General features: G+C 35.9%; 1 protein-coding gene and 1 long non-coding RNA gene across 2 annotated transcripts; both read right to left on the bottom strand.

Moving 5' to 3' along the window:
• Nucleotides 1-993: 993 nt before the first annotated feature.
• On the bottom strand, nt 994-23110 carry LOC121407272 (glutathione synthetase-like). The gene is made up of 10 exons (XM_041598252.1): nt 22721-23110; nt 9066-9141; nt 8408-8556; nt 7322-7444; nt 6645-6812; nt 6066-6135; nt 5246-5437; nt 3807-3888; nt 3175-3367; nt 994-2755 (listed from the first exon to the last, which is right to left on the bottom strand). Exons 1-10 carry the CDS (start codon nt 22981-22983, stop codon nt 2605-2607), a joined length of 1467 nt encoding a protein of 488 aa, XP_041454186.1. The 5' UTR covers nt 22984-23110; the 3' UTR covers nt 994-2604.
• On the bottom strand, nt 10042-17235 carry LOC121407273. Its single transcript, XR_005968900.1, has 4 exons — nt 17172-17235; nt 15772-15918; nt 14683-14807; nt 10042-13313 (listed from the first exon to the last, which is right to left on the bottom strand). It is a non-coding gene; the product is annotated as an uncharacterized LOC121407273 (long non-coding RNA).
• Nucleotides 23111-24766: the final 1656 nt, after the last annotated feature.

Raw genomic sequence — 24766 nt, 5'->3', positions numbered from 1 at the left:
TTAACATACTGATTCTCTTAAGTTGTCTAAGTTATCATCTAGTGTCTTCACTGTGTTTGATATATCAGTTACACAAGTGATGTAACTCATTAAGGGCGTAGGCTGCTTTGAGCATGGGGGTGAAACTAAAGTGGTATGGGGGTGCACATCTTGGGGAGGTAGAACTTAAGGTTGGAAAAGCAGCTATTGATTGCAGCAGAAAAATTTATTTTGCTTGCCAGTGTCGGAAATCCTCTGTCTCAGCGGGAGGGTGCGCATGCACCCAGTGCTTGACCACTTTTTTTTTTAAACTTCTCAAAACAATTTTTAAACAATCTGTTGATGTCGACAAGTGCATGATTTGTAATGTAGGTGTGAGATGGACAAAGAGATGAATAGAAGAAAGATGATTATGATTTGGAAAAGGATAAGAGGAAGATAAAGATAAAGAAATACACTGAATGAGAACGGAGAAGATGAAGAGGAATAAAGTGGAGGCAAAGATGGAGGCTTGACAGAATCTTTTACCCTTTTTATACAGGCTAAAATTTCCTTAACCCCGTACTATAGGTGGGGCTAAATTGCCATTTAGCCCCACCTATAGTACGGGGTTAAGCTTAGCCCACTTTCTTTTTACACAGCATTTTTGCAAAGTGGGCTAACCCCACTTTTATAGTACGGGATTATTTGGCCCTGCAAAAAAGCAGAGTTATCCCAGCAATTGCGGTGCTAGAGCGATAGTACGGGGTTAAGATCGCTAGTGTAAAACGAAAGTGGGCTAAGCTTAACCCCGTACTATAGGTGGGGCTATATGGCAATTTAGCCCCATCTATAGTACGGGGTTAAGGAAATTTTAGCGTGTGTAAAAAGTGTACGAGTGAAGTACTTGTACTACAAATGATCGACAAAAACCACTAGTCCGGGGTTAGCAAGTTTCGAGTGCGAAAAGCAAGCATTCCTTATCCGGGGTTACCAATCACAATTTGGCATGTGTGAAAAGGAAAAAAAATAGTACGGGGTTAAGGATAGTCCGGGGCTAAGAAAATCCTGTGTAAAAAGGGTATTTGTCAAAGTGTACCAAGCCCGAGATATCAATGTTTCTCTCTCATTGAAGATAAGACTTTGTTTCCTTAAACATGCACTCTGACAACGAACAAAGCATTTGGGAATCGAATCAACCACAGGCTTGGTTTCTGTTCACGAGAAATATCTAAATCTATTCAAAATAATTAGACTTTATGTGAAAATAAACTGAAAAGAATGTATTGATTTTGATTTTGTCTCCCATCAAGCTTGAAATAGAGTCAATAATGTGGTCCCAACAGTTGTTGAACCATACCCATCTATTACAATACTATACAATTGATAAATAGTATTAAAACGATAATAACAGACTATTCTACCCACTTCAGCTAAAAACTACCAGCGGGCCCTGTTGAACATGATAATGTTATCATTAATATCATAATTCATCATACATGATGATCAAACACTGGAACAGTAAAGTCTTTGTCTTTCACAAGGGAATGTATACAGCATGTTTTGTTTTTGGAGGTATTAATTGATTCTTTGGTAACATAATATTCTTTCTGCATGTTTTCCTAACTGGAATAGACTAAATCATTAAATGATTACTCTTCTGCACTAAAATGTGCTTTCAAAGTCTGAATGCATGTTGGAACTAGTTAGGGTAGTCCCTGTAAAAAGACAGTGGGACTTGAGACCTTCCTTGATGACTTCTGAGCTGCCCTCAGAATCCTTGGGTAATATCACATGTGTGTTAATGAGAATGATGGGGTCAAAGGTCATCATGGGGTCAGAAGGTTAAGTTTTGTTCAACTTGCTCTCACTTCTGTATTTTTGCATCAGTTGTGTTTACACTAAGTAAAAATGATCCTTTTGTAATTCCTAATTTGATTCTAGAAGATAATTGAGTCAAAGGTCACCTAGGGGTCAAAAGGGCAAGTTTTTGTTCAACTTGCTCTCATTTCTTCATAAATTATGATCACAGAGTACAAATGATCCTTTGGTAATACCACATGTGTGTTCATGAGGACAACTTCATCTATGGGTCAAAAGGTCATATGATATGAGGTCATATGTCCAGCCCTTTATCAAGTTTTGGTTAAACTTGCTTGTATTTCCTTATTTTTTGCATTAGTTGCATTTTCACTTGGTACAAATTAATCATCACTGGGTGATACCACATGCTTTGTTCTGAGGATCATTAGGTCAAAAAGTCATCTAGGGGTCAAAGATCATATTGCATATTTCATTGATTGCAAAATCAGGCAAGACTTGTCTATGAGTTGGAACTATTCCATTGAGCCAGTTTTCACTGGAAAAAAAACGCTGTTTAAGATTTCAGGCACGTCTAGCAACTATCATTTAAACTTTTGTTTAAAACTTTAGACAAGTTGTTACAACTTATAATCAGAACGTTTGTAAAAAATATAAAACTCAGGTTGTTTAAAATTTTGAACAATAGTTGTTAGAGTGATGGGCTTAAACAATGTGCTTGAAATTTAAGACTACTTTGGGAAACTCTTATGGATGTAGTGACCAAACTCAGTCAAAGATAGTGTATGTGTCCACGAAGTGAGTCTATTAATTTCATGATTCTGTCTACTCCATTTGCACAACTTGGGGAGGAACAGATAGATAAGGTGTGTCCAGGAATCCAGTTCCGGTCATAAGCCCTCCTTCGTTCAGGCTGATGTCTCTGGCTCGGTAGAGATATCCAGTTGTCTTATTGAAGACCACTTCATCGTTATGGCTGCAACAAAATTGAGAAACTGTTAACCTCTGAAGTAAACACTTTCAGAGTTCATTGAAATATAAACCACATCAACATTTTTAAAGTTAGAGATTGTATCTTATCAAACCTGGTGTTTTTTTATTTCAAAATCAAGAGGTTGAAGTCATCCTTTTTAAAGGTATCTCCATTTGTTTCTTACCATCAAAACCCTGCTTCATGACGACAAACATGACAAAGGTTTTATAATTTCATTTTAAAATACAAGTTTGAACTTTTCAGTACTTCTTTGTATTTTTTTAAATCTTTCTTTCATCGAGGAATAAGTTGTGGGAGCCCTTTTTTTATATAAAATCAAAATGATCAGTATTTTTCTATAATTGTAGGTCTGAGCTTGATGTTCCTGTTTAGAGAGTTTTTTTTCCACCGATTATACCTACCTCACTAATGTTCCGAAGGGACCAAATTCACTAGCCACTTTCCCAAGTTGAATATCCGCGTTTCCATACTTCATGCAATAATTCAGATTGACTGGCGGATTGAACTTGTCCATCAGCATGTAGGCTGCCCTCTCTGGTGTTCTGCCAAGCTTTTCTAAGGCTTGCTTTATCTCCTCACCGAACAGATTATTTCCTGAATATACAAAATCCATGTTATGTGAAGGAAAAGAACACTACATTTTTAGTGGAGTATTGATACAAATTAAATAAGTTGTATGGTTCTTGGCCATTAATCAGAAGACAATTTACTCTAATACTCATTTGATATGAAATTGTGAAGAGCCTTTAACTGTTGTAGATCGATATCACACTATATATAAAAGCCTTTTCAAAAAAAACATAAGTGCACACCTACTTACCAATTACGCATACAGCATTTTGATTTATTTGAAAGCAAGGGCATAGGTACCGCGGCCGGGGATCGAACCCCGGAGTTCCCATGTATAGCCTGGCGCCTTAGACCAGTCAGCCACGGCACCTCCACCTGCCACCTTCAATGCCCTTGCTTTCAAATGTTATCATTATTAAAAGGTACGAAATAATATAAGTCAATAAAGACGTTAAATAATTACCTCCACCTTCCCTCTGTGGCTTCATAACATACTTCATTGGGTTTGCAATAGCATTCTTTGCCGCTTCGTCACCATCAGGTGTCTACATGAAAAAGATTGGGAAATGCTTCTATCAATTATATGGATGATGTTGGCGACACTATGAGGTAATTTTACAATTTAATAAAAATAATATTGGTCATATAAGATTTTAGCTGTAAAACTGAATTGGTGAAAACAGAACACTTCATGTCTGACGTTCGGTCCTTTGGGTGTAAATAAGATTTCTCATCATGCTTTTTAGAGTGAGGAGATATTTTTATATAACTTTCCAAATGTCACACTGCGCTCTAAAACATATTTTTGGGTAAATGCTCCTTGAGGGTAATCATGTGTCCAACCAACATTAGGCATTTCTTTTTTGGGCATTTTTATTTACCCAGTGTGATGAATTTTTTCCCATTCTAATAAGTAACTTCTGTTTATTTTTTTTAACCTTACTGGAATATGCTTCCCGCATTTGGTAAAATACTGCCCAAAATTGGTTAGACAAAGAATTACTCTCATGCTGGTTACAATTTTACCCAATATTTTTTTACAGTGTGACATTAACCCTCTCCCTGGAAAGTATTGCTGCTATATACTATTTGTAAACTATAATAAACCGTTGCCACGCTCACTGATAGACGAACCCACACCAACATCTTCCACTTGGAAGATGCTTTTGTTTTTGTCAATCCAAGGTAACAAACTATTCCCACACTCGACCCACCCACACCCACAACATCACCTTGGAACATATCACTGCTTGATTGCATTAATTAGTCTTCCAAAAGGAATTGCCCTACCCACGAATAGACACATCCACATTACCACTTTGAACGCATTGAATTCAAGGTTTAACCTGCCATACTTACCAACAGCCATACTAAAGTATACACTCACACCTATTCAATCCAAGATAATAAACATTTGCCACACGACACCCACACATACACATCTCCCCCTCAGAATACATTGCTTCAAATGAAACAGTCAATCCATTAATCCATCACCCCCTTGGAAGGTATTTCTGCTATTGTATTAGCTAATTAATCCAAGGTAGGCCCATTACCATGCCCACCGATAGACTACCCACACCCATAAACACATCACAACTTGGAAGGTATTAATTCAAAGGTAATAAAACAACTGCCTCGTTCACAAATATATACACACCAACATCATCACATCTGAAGATATTACCGTCACATTAGTTCATCCAAAGTATTTCCTTGAAAGGTAATAACATATTTTACCACGCCCACTGATAGACACACCCACATCTTCCCTTCGGGAATATATTTCTCCTAAAGAATTATTAAATCCCTTCAGTTAATAAACCATTAATACGCCCACCAATAGACTTGCCCACGCCTTTCCCTTGTACAGAAAAAATGTTGGGGTGCGGAAAAACTTACTAGATCCAGCGTGTAATGTCCTGAGAAAACGCTCCGTATATTGTCCACCCTCTCCTTTCCATCGATAAAGTTTTCGACGGAGCCAGGCTCGGCGAGTACTTGTTGAATCTTTTTGGTCCCAGCTAGCTGTTCGGACACAGAAGGACATACAGCAGCCCTGGATCGCTCACCTAACAACCTCGCCTTCCACTCCTTGGGGAGATTGAATATAATGAGACCATGATATTATTGATAATAATCACATTGCTTTTAAAAAGGATAGCGCTTATCAAATGGGTATGATTCAAAGTGTCTGACGGATTTCACCTTTTCCACCAGATTTTAGCTTAATTGAATACAGTATATGCTCAATCCCCACTCCCTGGGGAATATCTTAGCATTGAGCAGTCAAGCCATTGTATATTTTCGGAGTAATGTGTTTCAATGCAGCTTACACAATCAAATCATATCAAATCATATCAAATCAAATCAAATCGTGTTTCCACAATAATATTAAGAAGAAAACCAAATTTTTTAAGACAGACGTCCTCGATGTGATATTTCCATGAAATAAGTTCATACCTAATCCTGCATGATGAAGGATAATGAAGCTCTCGGAAATTTACAATTTTGATGAAAATAGAGAGCAGTAATTAAAAAAAAAGAGAAATGAGAAAAAATGAGAGGAAACCTCATGAGGTAGACAAAATTTTTTCATCTTTTTAAATAAAGTGATCCGTTTAACATCTATACCCACACCAATAAAAGACAATACCTAACTAACATTATCTTTTTCAATAATTGGCATAGAAAAGTAAACAAAATCTTATGGCAAACCTACCAATTCTGTCGGATAATCGATGGGTGAGTATCCAGTTCGATAGTACAGAATTGCAACTTCCATATCATCTCTACAAAAGAAACAAGATGACAGTCATTTTCTAATACGAGGATACTTTCGGCTTTCGTGGTGCGTTGCAACGAGGAAAACAATGATACTTATGGCTTTCATGGTGCGTTGCAACTTGCAAGATACTTTTTTTCAAATTGAGTGTAGGGCCCCCCAAAAAAGCTGAATGAGGAGTTGTAAGAACATTGCCAGTTATGCCAGTTGAAGAAGTCACTACAAATTCCTATTAAATGAAATTGTGTTCAATTTATGGACTATGACGATTAATCAAACGAATAAATTGTGTTCAATTTATGGACTGACGATTAATCAAACGAATAAATTGTGTTCAATTTATGGACTGACGATTAATCAAACGAATGAATTGTGTTTAATTTATGGACTGACGATGGATTTGGAATTGAACCTATAGGCCTATAAGATTCTTACAACGGATACAATACATTAAGGGTTTCTTGGGTTCAGCCAACATATTTCATATTTTAGTTGTCTGATGACACAGAAACTCACATGAATAATCTTCTTTCGTCTCCCCGTAGTTCGGCTCGTTCGCCTATCTCTGGTAGTGTCCTTCTAATGACCTTCACCCGATCATCCAGGTCCTTGATACCATACTCCATCCATCTCTGATCAAATTTGTTGCTCTCTTCCGGTCGTACAACAAATAGTATGACTGCTCTATTCATGAAAGGGGAAAGGGTAAACATGTTTATGCGCATACATTCATTCAGTGTGTGACAAAAATGATTCCTTGCTCAAGGTATCTTGACCTGGAATCAAACCGCAGACCAGACTTAATAGAATTACACTCGGGCATACAACACACCTTCGCAATTATGACAATGTTAATAGAAAGACCATTAAAGATGAAGCAAGAAGCTAACATTTCTTTTTTTTCATTCATTTTTTACTACCATCATGTCGAAGACAATTCGAGGAAACTGGTGATTTCCGGAACTCATTTGTTTCAGGTCTATACTGAAGATATGAAATCATTAACTATACTAGGAAGAAAAATATTCCATAATTCATCAAACCATCACCCTCAGTTAATAGGTTCATTCGTGTTTTAATTTGATTAATCGTCCTCATCGTTCAAAGTCCAGACAATATATTTTTTGGTGAGAGTATCAATATAACATTAAATCTAATATTCATTCATAATATATTGTCCTCTAATCACTTACTTTGTTTCTCCGTATAATCGCCACGTGGTCACCATCCCATCAGCTACTCCTTCCATTCCGTAGTTACCCGGTACACGATCTAATACCTTCTCTCTACTCATACCAAGCTGCTCTAAACTAAACCTTTATTAAGAACAAAGTAAGAAAAAGGTGAAAAGCATGTGTGATTATTTTTAAGAGGACTGCAGAGCAATATTTTTTTGGTACGAAATTATTATATTTTTGAACAAGTAAACTTACTATATTGAAAACAAAACTGGAGGAACACTTCACATAATTTTTATTTCATTTTCATAATCATGATGGGCCTACATTGAATTATTTGCAAACAAATAAAGAAATAAAATCAGGATGACAATCACAAATGTGCATGATTGGAGAACGTACAATTAATTCTGGAGAATCGTAATGTTTATGCATTTCAGCTGATCAGTTTTGTCGTTATAAATTCACTTGTTGACTTTGATACTGTCTGCCTGACAGAATGACCGAAAAAAACCCCAGAATGACTGAAAGCATGTCTTAGTTGATTAATCAGATACTAAGTTAGTCACTTAATTAATGAGTTAGTTAAATAGTTAGTCAATTGATAAGTCAGTCGGTTGGTAAGTTAGGCAAATAAGTTTTAAGTTAGTCATTTACTAAGATATTCACTTACTAGATAATTTATTAGTTACTAAGTTAGTCAGTTAAAAATAAGTTAATTATTTTGTCGTTTAGTCAATAATATTTAAAAAAAAGTTAATCGGTTGGTAAGTTTGGCAATCATTGTTTAAGTTGGTGTTTTACTAAGTTAGTCCCCTAGTTAATTAACTAGATAATAAGTTAGTCGGCTGGTAAAATAGTCAATTAGTTAATCAATATGTTCCTCAATTCATAAGTTATTCATTTAATGTGTCAGTCGGTTAGTTAATCAATTAATAGGTTACTCATTTTGATTAATTTTTGTGTATATCAGCTTTATTCGATATGAAAACAAAAGTGAAATAATATTCCTAAATTCCATTGCATATTCCATTTAATTCCAATTAATCTAAACTTATTTCTAATCGTTCCAATCCATTCGATAATAATCCACTTCCTTACCTATGTACATCTACTAATCTTGTACTAAGAGCTGGACACCCTGCAGCTATGGTGTTAATCTCAACCATGGATAGGTCCAGGAAAGGTTCGCCATCTTTCTCCTTGCAATCCACCATATAGTCCGTCCGGTTGATACAAAGTCTTAAAGGCTTTATTTAAAGAAAAATAATTATAATTTTACTTTAAATCCGATAATCTCAATTAGGCCTATTTGGAATTCGTTTGGAAAGCATATGATAATACTATAGTAATAGCTAACATCCCGCTCCGGGATATTCTCCATCTTAAAAAAATAAACTCCATTCATTAATACAATGACTGCACCATTAGGATCCAGTTCTCATCCCTTCGAAAATTTTAAACCTTTAACAAAATTTTAAATTGGAAAAGAAAATCATCTGACGCTATATATTGTATAGTGTTTGAGAAAGAAATTGATTAATGTATATTGGTGATAAGCTCCTTTAATTACTTTTTTTTTCATGAATACATTTTAAACCTACAATATATTAATCATATAATTTTAGACTTGCATTAGATTTCTTTTTTGGCCCATCCCATTTAATTCAATTCCATTTCAAATATACCATTCATTTCCATTTTCCTATTTTCATTTGTACATCTAAGATAAAATGATAATGACATTGACTCCACTCACCTTTTTGTATCCTTCTCTTTCAACTTGTTGATGCATTTCATATAGGCGCCTTGTGAATTCATCAACGGGGAATACACTGGGGAAGATGGATAAAATCGACACCGTTTTTACGAACCGGCCTGGAGGCCCATTTTGCGGATAGAATGAGTTTCGAGATAAATGCGTTTAAAGTTTATACTTTGTTTCTTCGCTATTTTCATCGGGTAAAAGTAAATAATATCTGTTAATTTTGGATTTCAGGAAAGAACACTATCAAAGAATTCATGTGATATGATTTTTTTATCGATATAACCCATTTGTTAATGAATAATAATGCCTCATTCGTCCAAGCCCGTTCGTAAAAACGATAAAGTTGAAATCCCCACTGAAGCCCGTTACCACGAACTGGCTTCGCACAGTGCGGAGCCGCGTCTTCACAGTGCAATGTGACAAATGTCGTTTTTACGAACCGGCCTGGATGATGCGCGCTCGACGCACCGTACGCGCTCGTCATATGCTTGTGTAATAAAGATTGCAGCGCGCGCCAAGCGTTGCTTTGAATACCCTTTCCAAAATTAATATTAGACCTACTTCTCATTTTTGCGGCTATTCGGTGTACTATTTCAATCCAATTCATATTGGGAATTAAATACAAACAAAACCAGCCCCGGTTATTGTACAATATAACCTTATTGGCAAGAATAAAATTGAGATAATTATGGTACATTATCAACTATGATGGGTATTAACTAGAAGATGATACATTCCAGGTGATTGTCACAATATGAACTATATTGTCCAATAACCGGGGCTGGTTTTGTTTGTATTTAATTCCCAATATGAATTGGATTGAAATAGTACACCAAATGGTTCCATGACATTTGCTCCTGCGACATTGTTCCGCTATAAATTCCACACACTAATCGAATAACTAGCTTCAACCCTGGATTTAACACTATACCCTATCATAAACCTAACCCTAAATCTAACATAAAACCCTATTGCTACCCTAACCCTATATCTTAGACTAAATAAAACCCGGAGCAATTGTCGCAGGAGCAAATGTCGTTTCACCGCCAATGGTTCCATTCCTGGACAAAATGTCCATCACCCTTTCCATATTCTGCATTATATACACGTTTCCTTTGTGCTCTGCCTTCCATCTGCATATCCTATATCTCAACTTAATTTCAATTCAGAACTCTACCCCCCCCCGCTAATTTCTCCCAATTTTGTTTATTCCCTACAGTCATGACAGTAGCTCTTCTCTCTTTACTTAGATGCCCCTTTCTCGACTCTGTAGATGTTTTCTCCCTTTTCTCCTCACCTATTCACATCCTTCTCTTCCATTCTCTCATGAATCATTTCTATCACCCCTCATTTTTTCTCATTCCAGTCTTTCCTTTTCTGTCCCGACGGTCAATCACTCCCCATCCCAATTCCTGTTTTCTGCTCCCCTCCTCTTCTCCTGTATAACCCCAGTCTTTTCCTATCCCTCACCCTCTTTCCTCTTTTCCTGATATCCCTTGATCCATCTGTCAACCTTTGTTTCAGGACAACTCTCTTCCTCTTCATAGCCCCCTCTTTACCTCCTCAACCCCTCTACCTGTTCATTTGCCCTCTCTTTATCACCTTATTCATAATCATCCCCTCTCTTTTTCCTGACTGCTGTGTCCCTCTCCATTTCATTCACCCTCTCTTTTGGTGATGCATAACAACTAAACTATCCTTTTTTTTCTTTCTAAATTTACTATTAGGAAAATTCAAGTAAATTCTAAAACCTTTGAATAAAAGATGAAAATACACCTTTAATTGAAATTCCAAACATAGACAACACAAGATCATAGAAATTTGTTTCAATTATATCAAATGTTAATAGAAAGGATACACAATGAAAATACTCATTAAAAATTCATATACATGTAGATAATATACCTGCATTTACAAAAACCATGTCAACATCCACAATGAGACATATAAAAGTACATCTTCATTTTCTTTAACATTAACTAATTCATCAGTCTCCTATATACCAACTTTACATTAAATGTACTTCAGGAAATTACACCAATTTGGTTAAGTTTTATAACTGAGATTCTTATAAGAAAATTAAAAGAAGCACTTCATATAAACATAAAACTCACATCTTATCAATTAGATTAAAAATGCCCCTGCCTAACAAAGAAAAACACCCCACATTATCACCCTCATTGCCATTGACACAAGGATATATCTGTGTACATATTTGAATGTACAACGTATGACAGCGTACTGCATTTGAAAACCTGTTTTTCAATAAATTTGTTTTATAAGTCTATATTATCAAAATGCACTTTTATTATTTGCATACAGTATAAACATTTATGATTTTATTTCTCTTACCTGGATAAAAGTTTATTCTCTTCTGTTTAATGAATATCTTAATAATCGACTGCAGGTTTGATTATTCAAATACAAAAATGGCAACAATCATTTCCATTTATTTTGTAAACTCACTTAAGAAGGTGAAAGATAAACCATTTTATGAACACATATTATTACTAAGCTTCCAGTTGAACATTTTTAAACATTAAACACTAATCTTAAAACATTAACCATTTTTAAAAATAAATCAAACTCCATGCATCACTATGTACAGTAAATTGATCACACTATGTACAGTAAATTGTACATAATACACAAATGCATGATGGTGTCCTAGAATGTTCTCACCATGTTCTGTGTAATCTAAAAAATCTCTTGCCTCTTACTGCCATTTTCTTTTGTGTGTGTTGTAATGTTACAGTGTCTGTTCAAAATTATAAGTTTAGCAGAAAGATTTGCATGCCCATTATTCTATTTTGTTTTCAAATCAAGTTCCAAAGTGGTTCCATATTGAAAAAAATGTCTTTTTAATAACCAGTTTAGAATCTTTCAGACGTGTACACCAATTTAAATTTAAACTGACCATTAATACATGAAACCCAAAGGGTCATAATCTCATTTCTAACAAACAACACCTTTTTTAAATAAATACAAAACAATAATAGATAATCTCAGAGTTTAACAAATAAAAACAAATGAAAATATTTCATGAATTGCAAACTAGTCTTGAAAGACGGATCGTGAGTAGTCATTATACTATTTGGCAAGTACATGGCAGAGGATAATATATAGAATTTCAAGCATGAATATATTACGATCTGTTCAAAGCACCATAAATAAAATCAAGCAACATCAAGACTGTTAATTGTACTGCAGTGGATTTGATTGCAAATAAAATATGACAAGAAAAATCAGATCTGTAGCAAGTTGTGTCTGCAAAACTTTAATTGTAAAAATGACACTTATTTCATAACCTGAGTTTCAAAATTTGTTGTGAAAAGAAACATGCGATAAAAATATTTGCATGAATTTTTTCCCAACACACATATGCAATTGTGACATTTATTCCTAAATGAGAACATAAACCAGTTTAGGAAATCAAGTAGCTATTTCATCATATTAGGTTAAAACAAAAACCCACACTTCAAGCAAACTGCATTTTGACAGTCTTTCTAACAACATATGTATTCTGATCTAAGCTATTGTTTAAATATCGGAGTCTTTCATATTTGCTAAATTTAACAAATTTGTACACTTGCTCTGGACAAAAAAATACTTCTTACAGTCTTGACAGAAAATACAATCTCACAGTTAATCTGTTGTACATGTATTGTTTTGAGCTTTGGTCTACCTAAAGTGTCCTTCTTGGTGTCTAAATGCAAAAAGAATTTACCAATTGCCCTTGACAGAAAATACCATCTCACAGGCAATCTGTTATACATGTATTCTTTTTTGAGCTTTGGTCTACCTAAAGTGTCCTTCTTGGTCTCTAAATGCAACAAGAATTTACCAATTGCCCTTGACAGAAATTCACAGTTAATCTGTTATACATGTATTCTGTTTTGAGCTTTGGTCTACCTAACTGTCCTTCTCTGGAATGAAAACATTTTAGACCATATCACGTGCTCTTTACAGACAATACAATATACCAGTCCAAATAAGAACTGATATATTGTGTTTTGAGCTTTGGTCTCTGAAGCAACAAGAGTAGTTATCACATGCTCTTGACAGTAAATACAATATCAGAGTTATTGTGAAGACTGATGTTTACTGTCTTGAGATCTCTCTATCAATATCCCAAAGGAAAACAAGTTCAGTCAAACCACAAGAAATGTATACCTTTATCAGAAGAGATCGTGATTTTCCTTCATCTTCAAAAGTGGAGTCTCCAAAAATCTCTGAAACCTGCAATTGAGTAAGCAAAAAAAAAAGAAAGAAACAAAAGATTATTGAATTTACTTGTTTAGAGCAATACAGTGCAATGTGTCATTAAAACATTATCTACACATATATTATTTCAAAGTTACATTAAAAATCATAACTCATTAAGCAAGTTGAGGTGCTTAGTGTGGCAGCATACGATAGAAGGCCTGATATTCAGGATGAGCAATGACTGCTGTTTCACCAATGCAGAGGGTCATTAAGTCTGTGTACTTTCCTTGGGAGAGCTTGGGGTTTCCATTTCTGCAGCATTTAATTTACGCCATTTTGCATAGTAATGAAAATGGAGAATACTTGTTTTGCTCAATTTGGATGCAAGCAAAGTTGCCAATATTGATAAATTGACAATTGAATATAATTATGAATAATTTTTTAAATTCTATTTTACTACTTACTGTTCTTTTTGCCTTATAAGCTGAACAGCTTGACAAATCAAGTTTGTAAATTTTTACTGATAATCAAATAGAGATAGATATGTTCTATTATCAAAAGGTACTTAGACCTATATATAAACATTAATGAAAGCCACTTTTTTGGGGGGAAGGGGGAACTTAATATACATTCGGTATATAAAGTGTGGAGACTAACATTTCTATATCAAAAAATAAGGTAAATATAACCATTCCAAACCTTCCGTCCATCATTCTTCATTCCTTTGTCATCATTTGATAATTGAGGTCAATACAAAACATTTCAAAGATTCATTTTTGCAATATGTGACTACAACTTCAAACTTAATATCAATACTTGCATGAATGATTCCTCGGGCTGGCCTGGGCTATTCACACTTAATAGAGCTTGATTATGCACCACAGACATTTGTTCAGAATCCGCCATTATTCCCCTATACAGTGTGATGTTCTAAAAGACCCTCTTTTAAATCTTTCACTTCTTCCATCTTCATGTGTTCCAGGATGACCTACATACATGTACTTCTTATGACCTACATACATGTACTTCTTATGAAAACTACACTGCCCAACTTTGGCAAAAGGAAGTAAGTGACACATCAGTCAAATTTGAGTTATTGTTGTTTCTGAAACACCCTTTGTATGCTGCACATTCAGGCAAAATTTGGGGAAGAAATGATTGTTCTATGGTAAGATATTGAAGAAAATATGCTGTTAAATTGCATGGATGCCCATGTAAATGACCAACACACATTGCTCATTTCCAACAAATAATACTTTTGTAACTTGATTCCTTTTGCCAAAGTACAGCAGTTCAGATTTCATCCAATTGGCCAACATCCTTCTGGTGAAGATTAGTTTAATGGTTCTCAAATTTAGAAAATCTTGATCAACACAAATGAGTACAAAATAAAATCACTTACATCTTTCACTCCTGGAATGCTTCAATTTATGGAATTTCAGTAGTAGCCCTTCACCAGACAGTCAGACACTGAGCATCTCGTCCCCAGTAGAATGAACAATTGGAATAGAAAGTAACAGTCCACCACTGAAAAGAAATATGAAAAAAAAAAAAATTTGACAACTTTTCAGCAACTTTCTAATATTACTTAGTCATGGAACATTGGGGGAGTAGTGATTCGGACTCTCGTCTCTCAACCAGAAGGTCATGGGTTTGAATCCCAGCCATTGCATGTTTTTCTTTAGCAAGAAATTAACCCACATTGTGCTGCACTCAATCCAGGTGAGGCGAATGGGTACCCGGCAGGAATACACTGAGTGCTGGAAGGCAGCTCATGCTAAAGCTCAGAAGTGGTATTGGTGCTGTTTGATTTCAGTGCGACAATGGATACAATTGATTACTTTTACAAAGAACGAGGACTTATTTTGTAATCAGAGGAACTGTTATTCCCATATAGTATTGATAAGTAACTGGCAAATGTTTTTCTTTGCATGATCAATTTATAAGTCATGCCTTAAACAGGCTTATTTTTGTTTATATTTTTATACATATTTCTCTCTACTATAAAGCGGATAGAGAAACATGTTTTTTATATAGCATACTACAAAAAACGAGGAGATTGGTGGGGCTAAGAGGGGCCTTAGCACCACCAATTCCCCGGGGTTAAGCTTAGCCCACTTTGGTTTCCCACTGCATTTTATGAAAGGAGGCTAGCATGGTAAAGAATATTGTACTATCTAGCCCTGCTAAAAAGCAGGTTTAGCCTGATTATTGTAGTGCTAAGCAATGCAGTGTGAAACTGAACAGGGCTAAGGAAAAAGGTGCTAAGCATTATCACAGATAAACATACAAAAAATGTTCAAAAACAAGTCTGTTATTTCTTCGAGTGAGAGTTTGAATTCTATTCCAAAAGGAAATTTACATTATTTTCCTTTCAAACCCCTACCCCCCCCCTCCCCCAAGTGTAATTTGGACATTGTACAATGTCAATTCTCCCATATTGATGTGGAAGTAAAGACAATAGCCAAATCTTTGTTGATGAAATACTCACCAGATGCGTTTGAAGAGGTAAGAATCTGTTCACTCTTAAAATCAGGCAACAGCTCTGGAAATCACCAAACAATGAACGGCGAATTAACTGTCGAAGGTATGGTTTGATGAGACACCCATTGGTCTACCTGAAAGCAACAGTTTCCAGCTGAAATACAAAGAGTATTTATAAGCATTTAGGCCTAAACTCTTAGCATTTAGAAGATATATTTATTCCTTTGCTATCTAACTTTAGTCTGTAGATCTCACATTAGACTAATAATGACAGTTAGGCACAACTTTAGGCCTACTATCCCACTCCAAGTACCAATGGGGTCCGAATATACATGTACGGACCTCATAGGTGACAATAGCACATGAACGGGTCGATGAATTCACCCGCGGTAACACACTGTGTTGGCGAGTGGCGACACAGCTTGTGGCGGGGTAAGCTGTCTAACTTAGATCTCTAAATCTACGACTAGTGACTTTAATTTTTTCTCTCTTTTTAGTTCTGCACTTTTTTGAGTGAAATTAGATCTAGTTAATGTCTAGACTGTCTAGATAGATCTATCACAAATTATATCTAAAGTGAAAATTTTGATGAAATATCTTGGTGCTTGAGTGTGAATAGGTCTAACTTAACCATTGTAACTGTTAGATTTAACTTAAAGTTCGAGAATCTACATGTAGATCTACTACCACTGCCAGCTTTTTTTCTGGCAATGTTCCCTAGAATTTATTATCCTACAGAGTGGAGTAGCCTAGATCTAGTGTGAATCATTGCCAGTTAATAATACATAGGCCTACATAAGGTTACATAAGGTTCAGTTCTGGATGCAGGATCTCCTGTTCCAGGGCTGCAAACTCTCACTCATTTAGAGTGAGACTCACTCATTTTGGTCTTTTCTCACTCTCAAATTTAGTTCATTTGCATGTGTTTCTATTGATCTCACTCATTTTGACCCCAAAATATATCATTGGCCTATGGGAGTCTCACTCTAAACTATTTTAGTATTTATCCGATGTTGGCAGCCCTGACTAGAGGTCAACGTCTATCGAGGCTAGATCAGCATAATTCTAACAGCAAGTAGATCTTACTTAGTCAGGAGACTTCTAAAGAGTAAAAATCATTCACTAACATGGGCTTACTCTTTAGAAGTCTCCTGACTAAGTCGATCTAGGCCTAGCTCTGTAGACACATATTCTACCGTTACTGCTTCATAGTAACACAGATTAGTACGCATGGGGCTGGACTATAAAAAAACTTAATGTCAGTTATTTAAGTGGTTTAATTTTCGTCTTATTTTGATGATTTTTAAACAGAAAATTGTTTGATTTTGATCACAAGTATTAAAAGATAACTACCAGCTATATTTCTCCAAATGTTTCCTTTTTAAATAAGAAAAATAAACAACTTACCTGATGCAAGTTTGAACAAGCTGACGCCTCAGGCCAGATCGTAAAAACGAAGTTTCAGCAAACAGATCAGACGATGCGAGTCGGCGAGCTTGCTGCGGCGCGCGTATCAAGCCGGTTCGTAAAAACGGCATTCGTCCATTCTCATGAACCCAGAGCGTCTCATGACGTCAAAAATGACGTAACGAAATGGTTTTAAGACCTACAAATTTGTGAAATAAAAGATATTTTACTATTGAGTCGAAATACTAAAAAAAGTCATTTTATATTTTTTCATCGATTTTGGCTCCCAGGCCGGTTCGTAAAAACGGTGACGAAATGATGAAACAGTCGAAGGTTTGATTTCAAAATTCTCTAAATCATTTAACAATATATACCACCCCCAATGGTGTCGATCCGTGACGTCATACTATTCAGGTTGGGGGGTAAACAATAGATCACCCCCTTGAACAATAGATTCACAACATAAATCGACATCCATGCCACCCCCCCCCCCCCCCATTTGTAGTAGACCGATAGCTCATGCGGTACTAGACTAAAAAGTAGCCCAATGCTCTTAGACATATAGGGATAAAGTTATTTTTTTTGAAAATTTCTGTCGAAATGATACTTGTAATTTTCATCAAAGAAAGTCATATATTCATGTGTCTTTTTGGATTTTAAATCTTCAAAGGAAGATGATCATAATTATATGACACATTTTGCATAGGCATATCACCTCTTGTGATTCTAGTCTTATAATATGTGTTATTTATGAATCAAAATGATAATGAGATAATCAAAATAGTATTATGAACCTTGGAACACGCATGGCTGAATTTACATTTAAAGTTCAAAGGATAAGCTTTAATAAAAACAAATAAAGTTCAATAAGGCGGACACAGGCCTACTAAAAAACAATTACAATGTTCAAATTTTTATCACTTTGTAATAAATGACAACCAGTGCATGTGTTCCTGATAAGGATTGTTTTTTTATAAGGCTTTCATCCTTTAGCGATAGCTGCAAGACGGACCCATCCCAACCCTCTTTCTCTCTACACACACACACAAAACCTCACCCACACACCCTCACACACGCCATCCACACAATTTTCCATTCCTTACATAATAAAAAAGAAGGGAAATAAGAAAGATAGGTGAAATGAGACGAAGATGGAACGACAACTAAAACAGTAACCATAATAATTATTTTCTTTTAAAAAGAACAAAATTCACCTTTGAGCCGTTTTGCCCCCCCCCCCCTCCACACCATTAAACTACATTGGCGCCTTCCATGAGCGATACTGAGATCAACGATGAGATTTCTGCTGAACCCATAATCAACTTATTTCAAATAGTAACTCATGTTACGGATGGCTGGCGTATGCTACTTAACAGTCTTTAATTGTGAATATATATACATTTATTATATTCCTACGTCCGCACGGCCGTTCCGTATTGACTCATTTGCACTTCGCAATTCGTGCCTTGGCAATGATCAAACATCAATAATATTCTTTACAAATAGAAACTACATGAGCAAACACCCTCAGAAAAATGTATGCATGAAGTAGACTACATATCAGGAAATATCCTTTGTCATGCTTGTACAGAATCGTACGTAGACACAGAGAGTACGTTCATCTCCATGACAATAATGTAAGGAGCTACGAGGGAGAGGGGGTGAATGGAAATCAAGTAATAATAATAATAATAATGATAAAAAAAAGAATGGCTTCATGCAAATGCAGGTTTTGAGAAAAGAATAATATGGTTATCGATTTTTAAGTTTAAGTCATGTGAAAATCTATTTCATAACATACGATTTTGAGGGAAAATTGAAAATAATCAACATGTCCATCCTATATCATCATGCAAACATGCTTATAATTATTATTATCAAAAAGTTACAATTAATCAATAATCATTGAATATGAATACAATTTTTCTTCTCAAAATCCTGCCCCCCAAAATCACCCTTTTTTATGGGGGCAATTTTTTGCAAACACTTTACAGAACCGGTGTGTTGGCTCAATTTGGTAGAATCCGTCTCACAACCGGGAGGCCGGGGGTTCAAACCCCGGCCGCGTCAGACCAAAAGACGTTAAAAGATGGGAGTTGCTGCTACCCTGTTTGGCGTTCAACGATTAAAGGGATAGAGCCTCGTCGATCTGGCGCTGCACAGCGGCTGCCGGGCCCACGATCAATGGGCAATGAACATTTTCGGAGTATTTCTTTTCATATCTATTTCGAACAATAAATTATGGATTTTTATTTTTTTTCGATATCTATTCCTTATTTTTGTCAAAACCACCTTAATAGAGGCATAGATGCGGGGTCTACATGCCTTTGTTCCCATGGTATCTATTTCTATTGAAATTTTATCTTTTTCGTACTATTCAAAACTTATGCGCAGTCATGTATGCGTATGCATCGAATGAATATATTTTGAAAATGGTATGAGAACTATATACCCATTTGACCATAGCATAATGACAATAGGTAATACTATGCATTGTTGTTTCCGACTGCTCACAGCAGGCTCTGCCTATTATTCGTCCAGCCGCGTTTGCTGGGTCTATTTTGTTAGGTGGGGGCCCGGGGTGGGGGCTATTACCTCAACTGGAGTGATTTTGATTGATGAAACAGTGGTATTGTATTATTTCAAAACCAAATTATCTCTTGTCATGCTCCTTTTTCTTCTATTTTTATTCATCCCCTTCTTTTTCCCTTCGTATTTTCCATCTTGATTTATTCATTATTCGAAAAATAATGATCATCCCCTCCTTCACCCCTAACAGTACCACCCCTCAATACTGCATGAGCAATTTTATTATTTTACTGAGGCAGGATTTGTTTCCATGATACAAATAATCCATAACCTAAACCGCTGATAAGAACTAATAATATAATCAATTGGTTTTATCGCTTTTAGTGTAGATTAATTATCGCGTCCTTGTTTTGTGGGTTTTTTTTTAAATCCTATCATGCCTATTGTGACATCCATGAAATTACGAAATTCGAATGTGGTCTTGAAAAAAATTCAATGATGGAAAGGGTGAATCAAGGATCTCATTCACAGGAAGGGGAGCCGACAGTCGATTGTTTTTTCCAGCGATATTTTGTTTAAAACTAAAAAGATCGTTACTGCGACAAGGACTTCTCAAAGAGAAATATAGAAATGCCCTATCCCCCCGCCCCGATTCGCGCCCTAAGGTATCTGTGATGAATTTACAGAGATGAACATAATACGAAATGGGTCAGTCATTATGTCAAAAACTATTAACAGATTTGTTATGAAGTTTGATAATTATGCTGCAGCCACTTTCCCCTACAAGACAGTGTCCACACGTCAAGTCGAAATGGAAGTTTTCGGTAATTCTGCACGAGCCCTATATTGGACAGGAAGAACAAAAAAAAATGGGACTTTGAGACAAGAAATATTATTGAAAAAATACAGACCATATATCGGTAGGCTTGTTGATGAAGTTACATGTAATTCGAATCTTTCGATGGTTCTTTTTCAAGGAACATGGTAACGGTGGATTCATTGAACACGATTATATCAGGTGAATTGATTATATTGATGAAAACAGCTTTCTTCTGATCTTTTGTACCTATATATTCTTCAATCCATCATTTCCGTACTACATCCATCACAATAACATTATGATTTTTTCTCGTTCTTGCATTAATACTCATACCTACAAACCTGTGTTTTAACTTATTTTTTGAGGAATCCACGCTCAACAAGCCCTGCTTTTGAGTGGATCCCTCCATTTCCTCAACATTTATTTAAATAGTAAAGATGAATAAAAGAATATGCAAAATGCTTTATCATGAATAGTCTACATTTATTATTATGATTATCTAGTTCATTGTAAATATCATTATTAATATGGTTATATTGTTTAGTGTCTATTGTAAATGTCTATTTATCTATGTCTTGTCATACTGTATATACATGTATATTCATTTATATCTTTGTAATGATTTTTTCTACTGTTAAATTGACTTGAGTTGAAATGAAAATAAACCAAACTGAAACTGAAACTGAATTCTAAGGATAGATAAGTAAATAAACAAATATATTGGAATCGAATTACTAATATTGTTGTTGCTATATCTGGGAAATTTCCGAGTTATCTTTCAAGTTGTAAAGATATTTTTTTGCAAAAGTGTGCATGGAATTTGAATGTTCAATCATTCACAACAAAAACTGTGGCGTTAACCAGTGTACAGAGGACCACACCAGTTATTTTACACCGGTGTTGAATTGGTGGTGTTAGTTTTACACCTATAGGTGTTATTTCAACACATTTGGTTGTTAAATTTACACTCTTTGGTGTTATGTTCAATCTTTAGGGTGTAATTTAACACCTCAGGATGTGGTCCTCTGATCTATTAATACCAATTGGTGTCAGTTTTAACATCACAGTTTTTACAGTGTGCATGGTATGCATGTATTTTCTACCCCCTCTCTTTTTTACTGCATATGGGCTGGACTTCTAAGATCCATGAAAGATCTTTAATGCCAGTCCACACTCGAAGCCTGTTTTGTAAACTATTTACTGTATTATCATTTCGTTACTTTGTTTTGTTCTTTCTTGTCATTATGTATTTCTTATCTACCTGTATATATTTTATCGAGTGAAATGAATGAATTGAAATGAACAATCACGAACACAAAATACAATCATTACTATACAAAATACAATTCAAAATAATTACATTGTTATCACAATGGTAAATAGGAACAAATTTACATTAGTTTTTGCTACAAGCCTCTGGTAAGCTTCTTGGTCATGATTTCAAGAACAACCATTGTTTAACAAGGTTGAATCAAATTAATTTTGAATATGATAGTTACAAAAATAAGTCAACCATAACGCATAACAGCTTCATAACTGCTTGTCGCGTGTGATGGTCAGTGTATAGCCTTTCGGGACATTGAGGTATATCATATCAGTAAGGTTTAGTAATTAATTAATTGCGTGTTTATGACAAAGGAGGAGGTTTCCTGGCCTTACACTCTTATAACAAATCAGTCAAATTGACTAGACCAGTAGTCAGCTGGGAGCAACTGATATGGCAATCCGCTGATATTCACATTTCTGACATATCATTCTAGTCAGAAATCTGTTCTAGTAAAATATGACTAGAAAATAGTCAAATATAACTAGAAAATAGTCAAATATGACTAGAATAACAGTTGCACCCAGCTGACCCTATAACTAGTTATTTTTAACTGATTTGTTTTTAGAGTGTAAAAGACCAAATGATTTACTGTACACCTCCCCACATGGCGTACAGGGAAGCTGCATGCATGGGGCCATGGACCCTTCAAAATGTTCACGACCATGAAGAAAAAAGGAGACAAAGAAAGAAAAGGAAAAGATTTTCTAAATATTTATTTTATCAAAATTTGGCACGAAAGAAGACTTTTGTATAAAGAATGTTTATGTTTTTTTCTTTCGCTCGCTCGCAGCTCTTTGCCCCACACGCGACGTTTTGACCCAACAAGATTTTCCGATTATTACTTCACTGCAGCTCCTAGTAGTAAATACATACCTTTTAAGAGCTGCTTTGAGGAAACCATCGTCTTTGCTGATCCCCAGCATAAGAAGATTGATGTCGGTCTGTAACTGCATTGCTTTGTTGTAGAGAAGTCTTGGGAAGGTGGATGGGAGCAGCGTAATGGGTCCATGTACCGTCTGCTTGGAAGGACGGAACAGTACCCCCATGGCATACGCCCGATCCTTCATGTCTTCAATTAATTCCTCTAATTTCTCTTTTGATATTGGAAGCTCAATCGCCGGCTGAAATTCGACCATTTTTGCAGATATTCCAGAAAGCCTCTGTGGAAAACATAATACGACATGGGAACTGTATAGGGATATATATCTCTATGCTCGCATCGCTGTGGATAGCAGACGACACAGGTGAGTGGGCCGTGTGCACAAATACATGTACCGTGTGCACTTTTCCCCCATCACGATCACACGGTACTACACTCCGCTATTGCCGTGATTGGCGAATCGAGAATGATCTTTGCACCAAGTCCCAAAGTCTCCAATTTCCATATTATACGCACTATGCATATGAATACTGTTCCACTGAAAATTATGATTTCTAGAACGGCGACTTTGTGGAAGGTGCCGTGTGCAAAACCCCAGGAAAGGAAAACGATCGAATTTAGACATCCATAAGCTGGATGAAATCCACCAGCTGGATGAAATCCACGTCCTGAATCAAAGGAAAAGCTATTCAAACACATTTAACAATATATGGGGCCATACAAACGCGTCCTAAGGAGCACAGTCACTGAAAAACTCCATGCATGCGCACACGCAATAGAAAAGAGTGCTGGTGTTTTAAGGGTAGTGTGGAACTTGTTTTGGGCGCCCTGACCTTTTGGAGTACTTTTTTTGGCCTCTAAAGAGCGTTGTAGCAGCTCTATCCAACTAAGTTTATATCGATGGTTGATATACTCACTGGCTGTTTCTTTCTTTCAACGACTACAAATACCCTTGTTTAGTGAGCTTTAATTTGCTTGCGATCCATCATGATTTTTATGTTTTTATCATTGTCAGCTTAATTCGTCATTTTTTTCTCAACTATTTTCTTCTCTCATTCTTCTTTTTATTTCAAATCATCTTCACAATCACATGCAGTTTAGATTCCCCATTAAGTCATAAGCCTACAAATATTAATGTTTCTCGCTTTTTGTCGATCCGTTTCGATGATTGGCCGGCCGCCTGGGCCGCAGAACGGTTTTTAAAATGGGGCTGATCATGATGCAAAAAATCACAAACCTATTGTCATTTTTACGTTTTTGTACACAAATTTGGAAAAAAAAGTGGGGGAGGGGGATCCCAGCCCCCCCCCACTTCCGTGGCCCCTGGTTTGTTAGTTTATGCCATCGACATAAAAAAATTGTATATAGCTCGTTAATTGTGCATGCTACCGCACACACGATCTTGAAGCTACAAACAGGAAAGTGTCAGTACTCAATGCATGTACACACGTACGCAAGATAAAAGAGTGTGGAACTTTGTGTGCGCTTTACCCTTTTGAGTACTCTCGGCCTCAAAACTGAGAGCGAGGTTTGTAACTCTATCCAGTTTTTGTGACATCGATGGTTTATGCGCTTAAAGTAGTTACCACAGTAACAGTCTACAACCTCTCGCTAAATCCGACCTGAGAACACTGTAACATAACTGGGTGGCTTCTTTCCGAGGAAATATAATAGTGCGTTTACAATGGATTATGAAATAAGCCAAACACATACGTGTTGCTATGTCGGTGCGGATGTGAGGCTTACACAATTCATGCAATTAGAACAAAACTAAAGTTGGTCTCAAGATAACATAATTATATGCAATCATTACATCTCCGGATACATCTTACTATGGAATAGTTATGAATGGCTTCAAAATTAGGAGTATCACAGATATTTCTTTTTTAATACACATTACATTAGCATATTACCCAGAAAGGGTGTGGGGCGGAGATCCATTGGATCTAGTGCCCCTGCTCTGTACGTTTAACTTCACTTCTATCACTTCTTCGTCTATTTCTTATTCAGGACAGCAGATGCGTATAATGAGCCAAATA

Source organism: Lytechinus variegatus, chromosome 2 (assembly GCF_018143015.1).
Source record: "Lytechinus variegatus isolate NC3 chromosome 2, Lvar_3.0, whole genome shotgun sequence".
Taxonomy (NCBI): Eukaryota; Metazoa; Echinodermata; class Echinoidea; order Temnopleuroida; family Toxopneustidae; genus Lytechinus; species Lytechinus variegatus.
The sequence above is the reverse complement of the archived record's forward strand: the minus strand, read 5'-3'. Positions and strand labels throughout refer to the sequence as shown.

Coding starts and splice junctions, on each gene's coding strand:
- LOC121407272 (XM_041598252.1), bottom strand. CDS start 22,983: ATGGTCGAATTTCAGCCGGCGATTGAGCTTCCAATATCAAAAGAGAAA. Junction 8,557..9,065: donor AAAGAGAAGGATACAAAAAG/GTGAGTGGAGTC, acceptor CTTTAAATAAAG/CCTTTAAGACTTTGTATCAA. Junction 5,438..6,065: donor TCGATTATCCGACAGAATTG/GTAGGTTTGCCA, acceptor AATCTCCCCAAG/GAGTGGAAGGCGAGGTTGTT.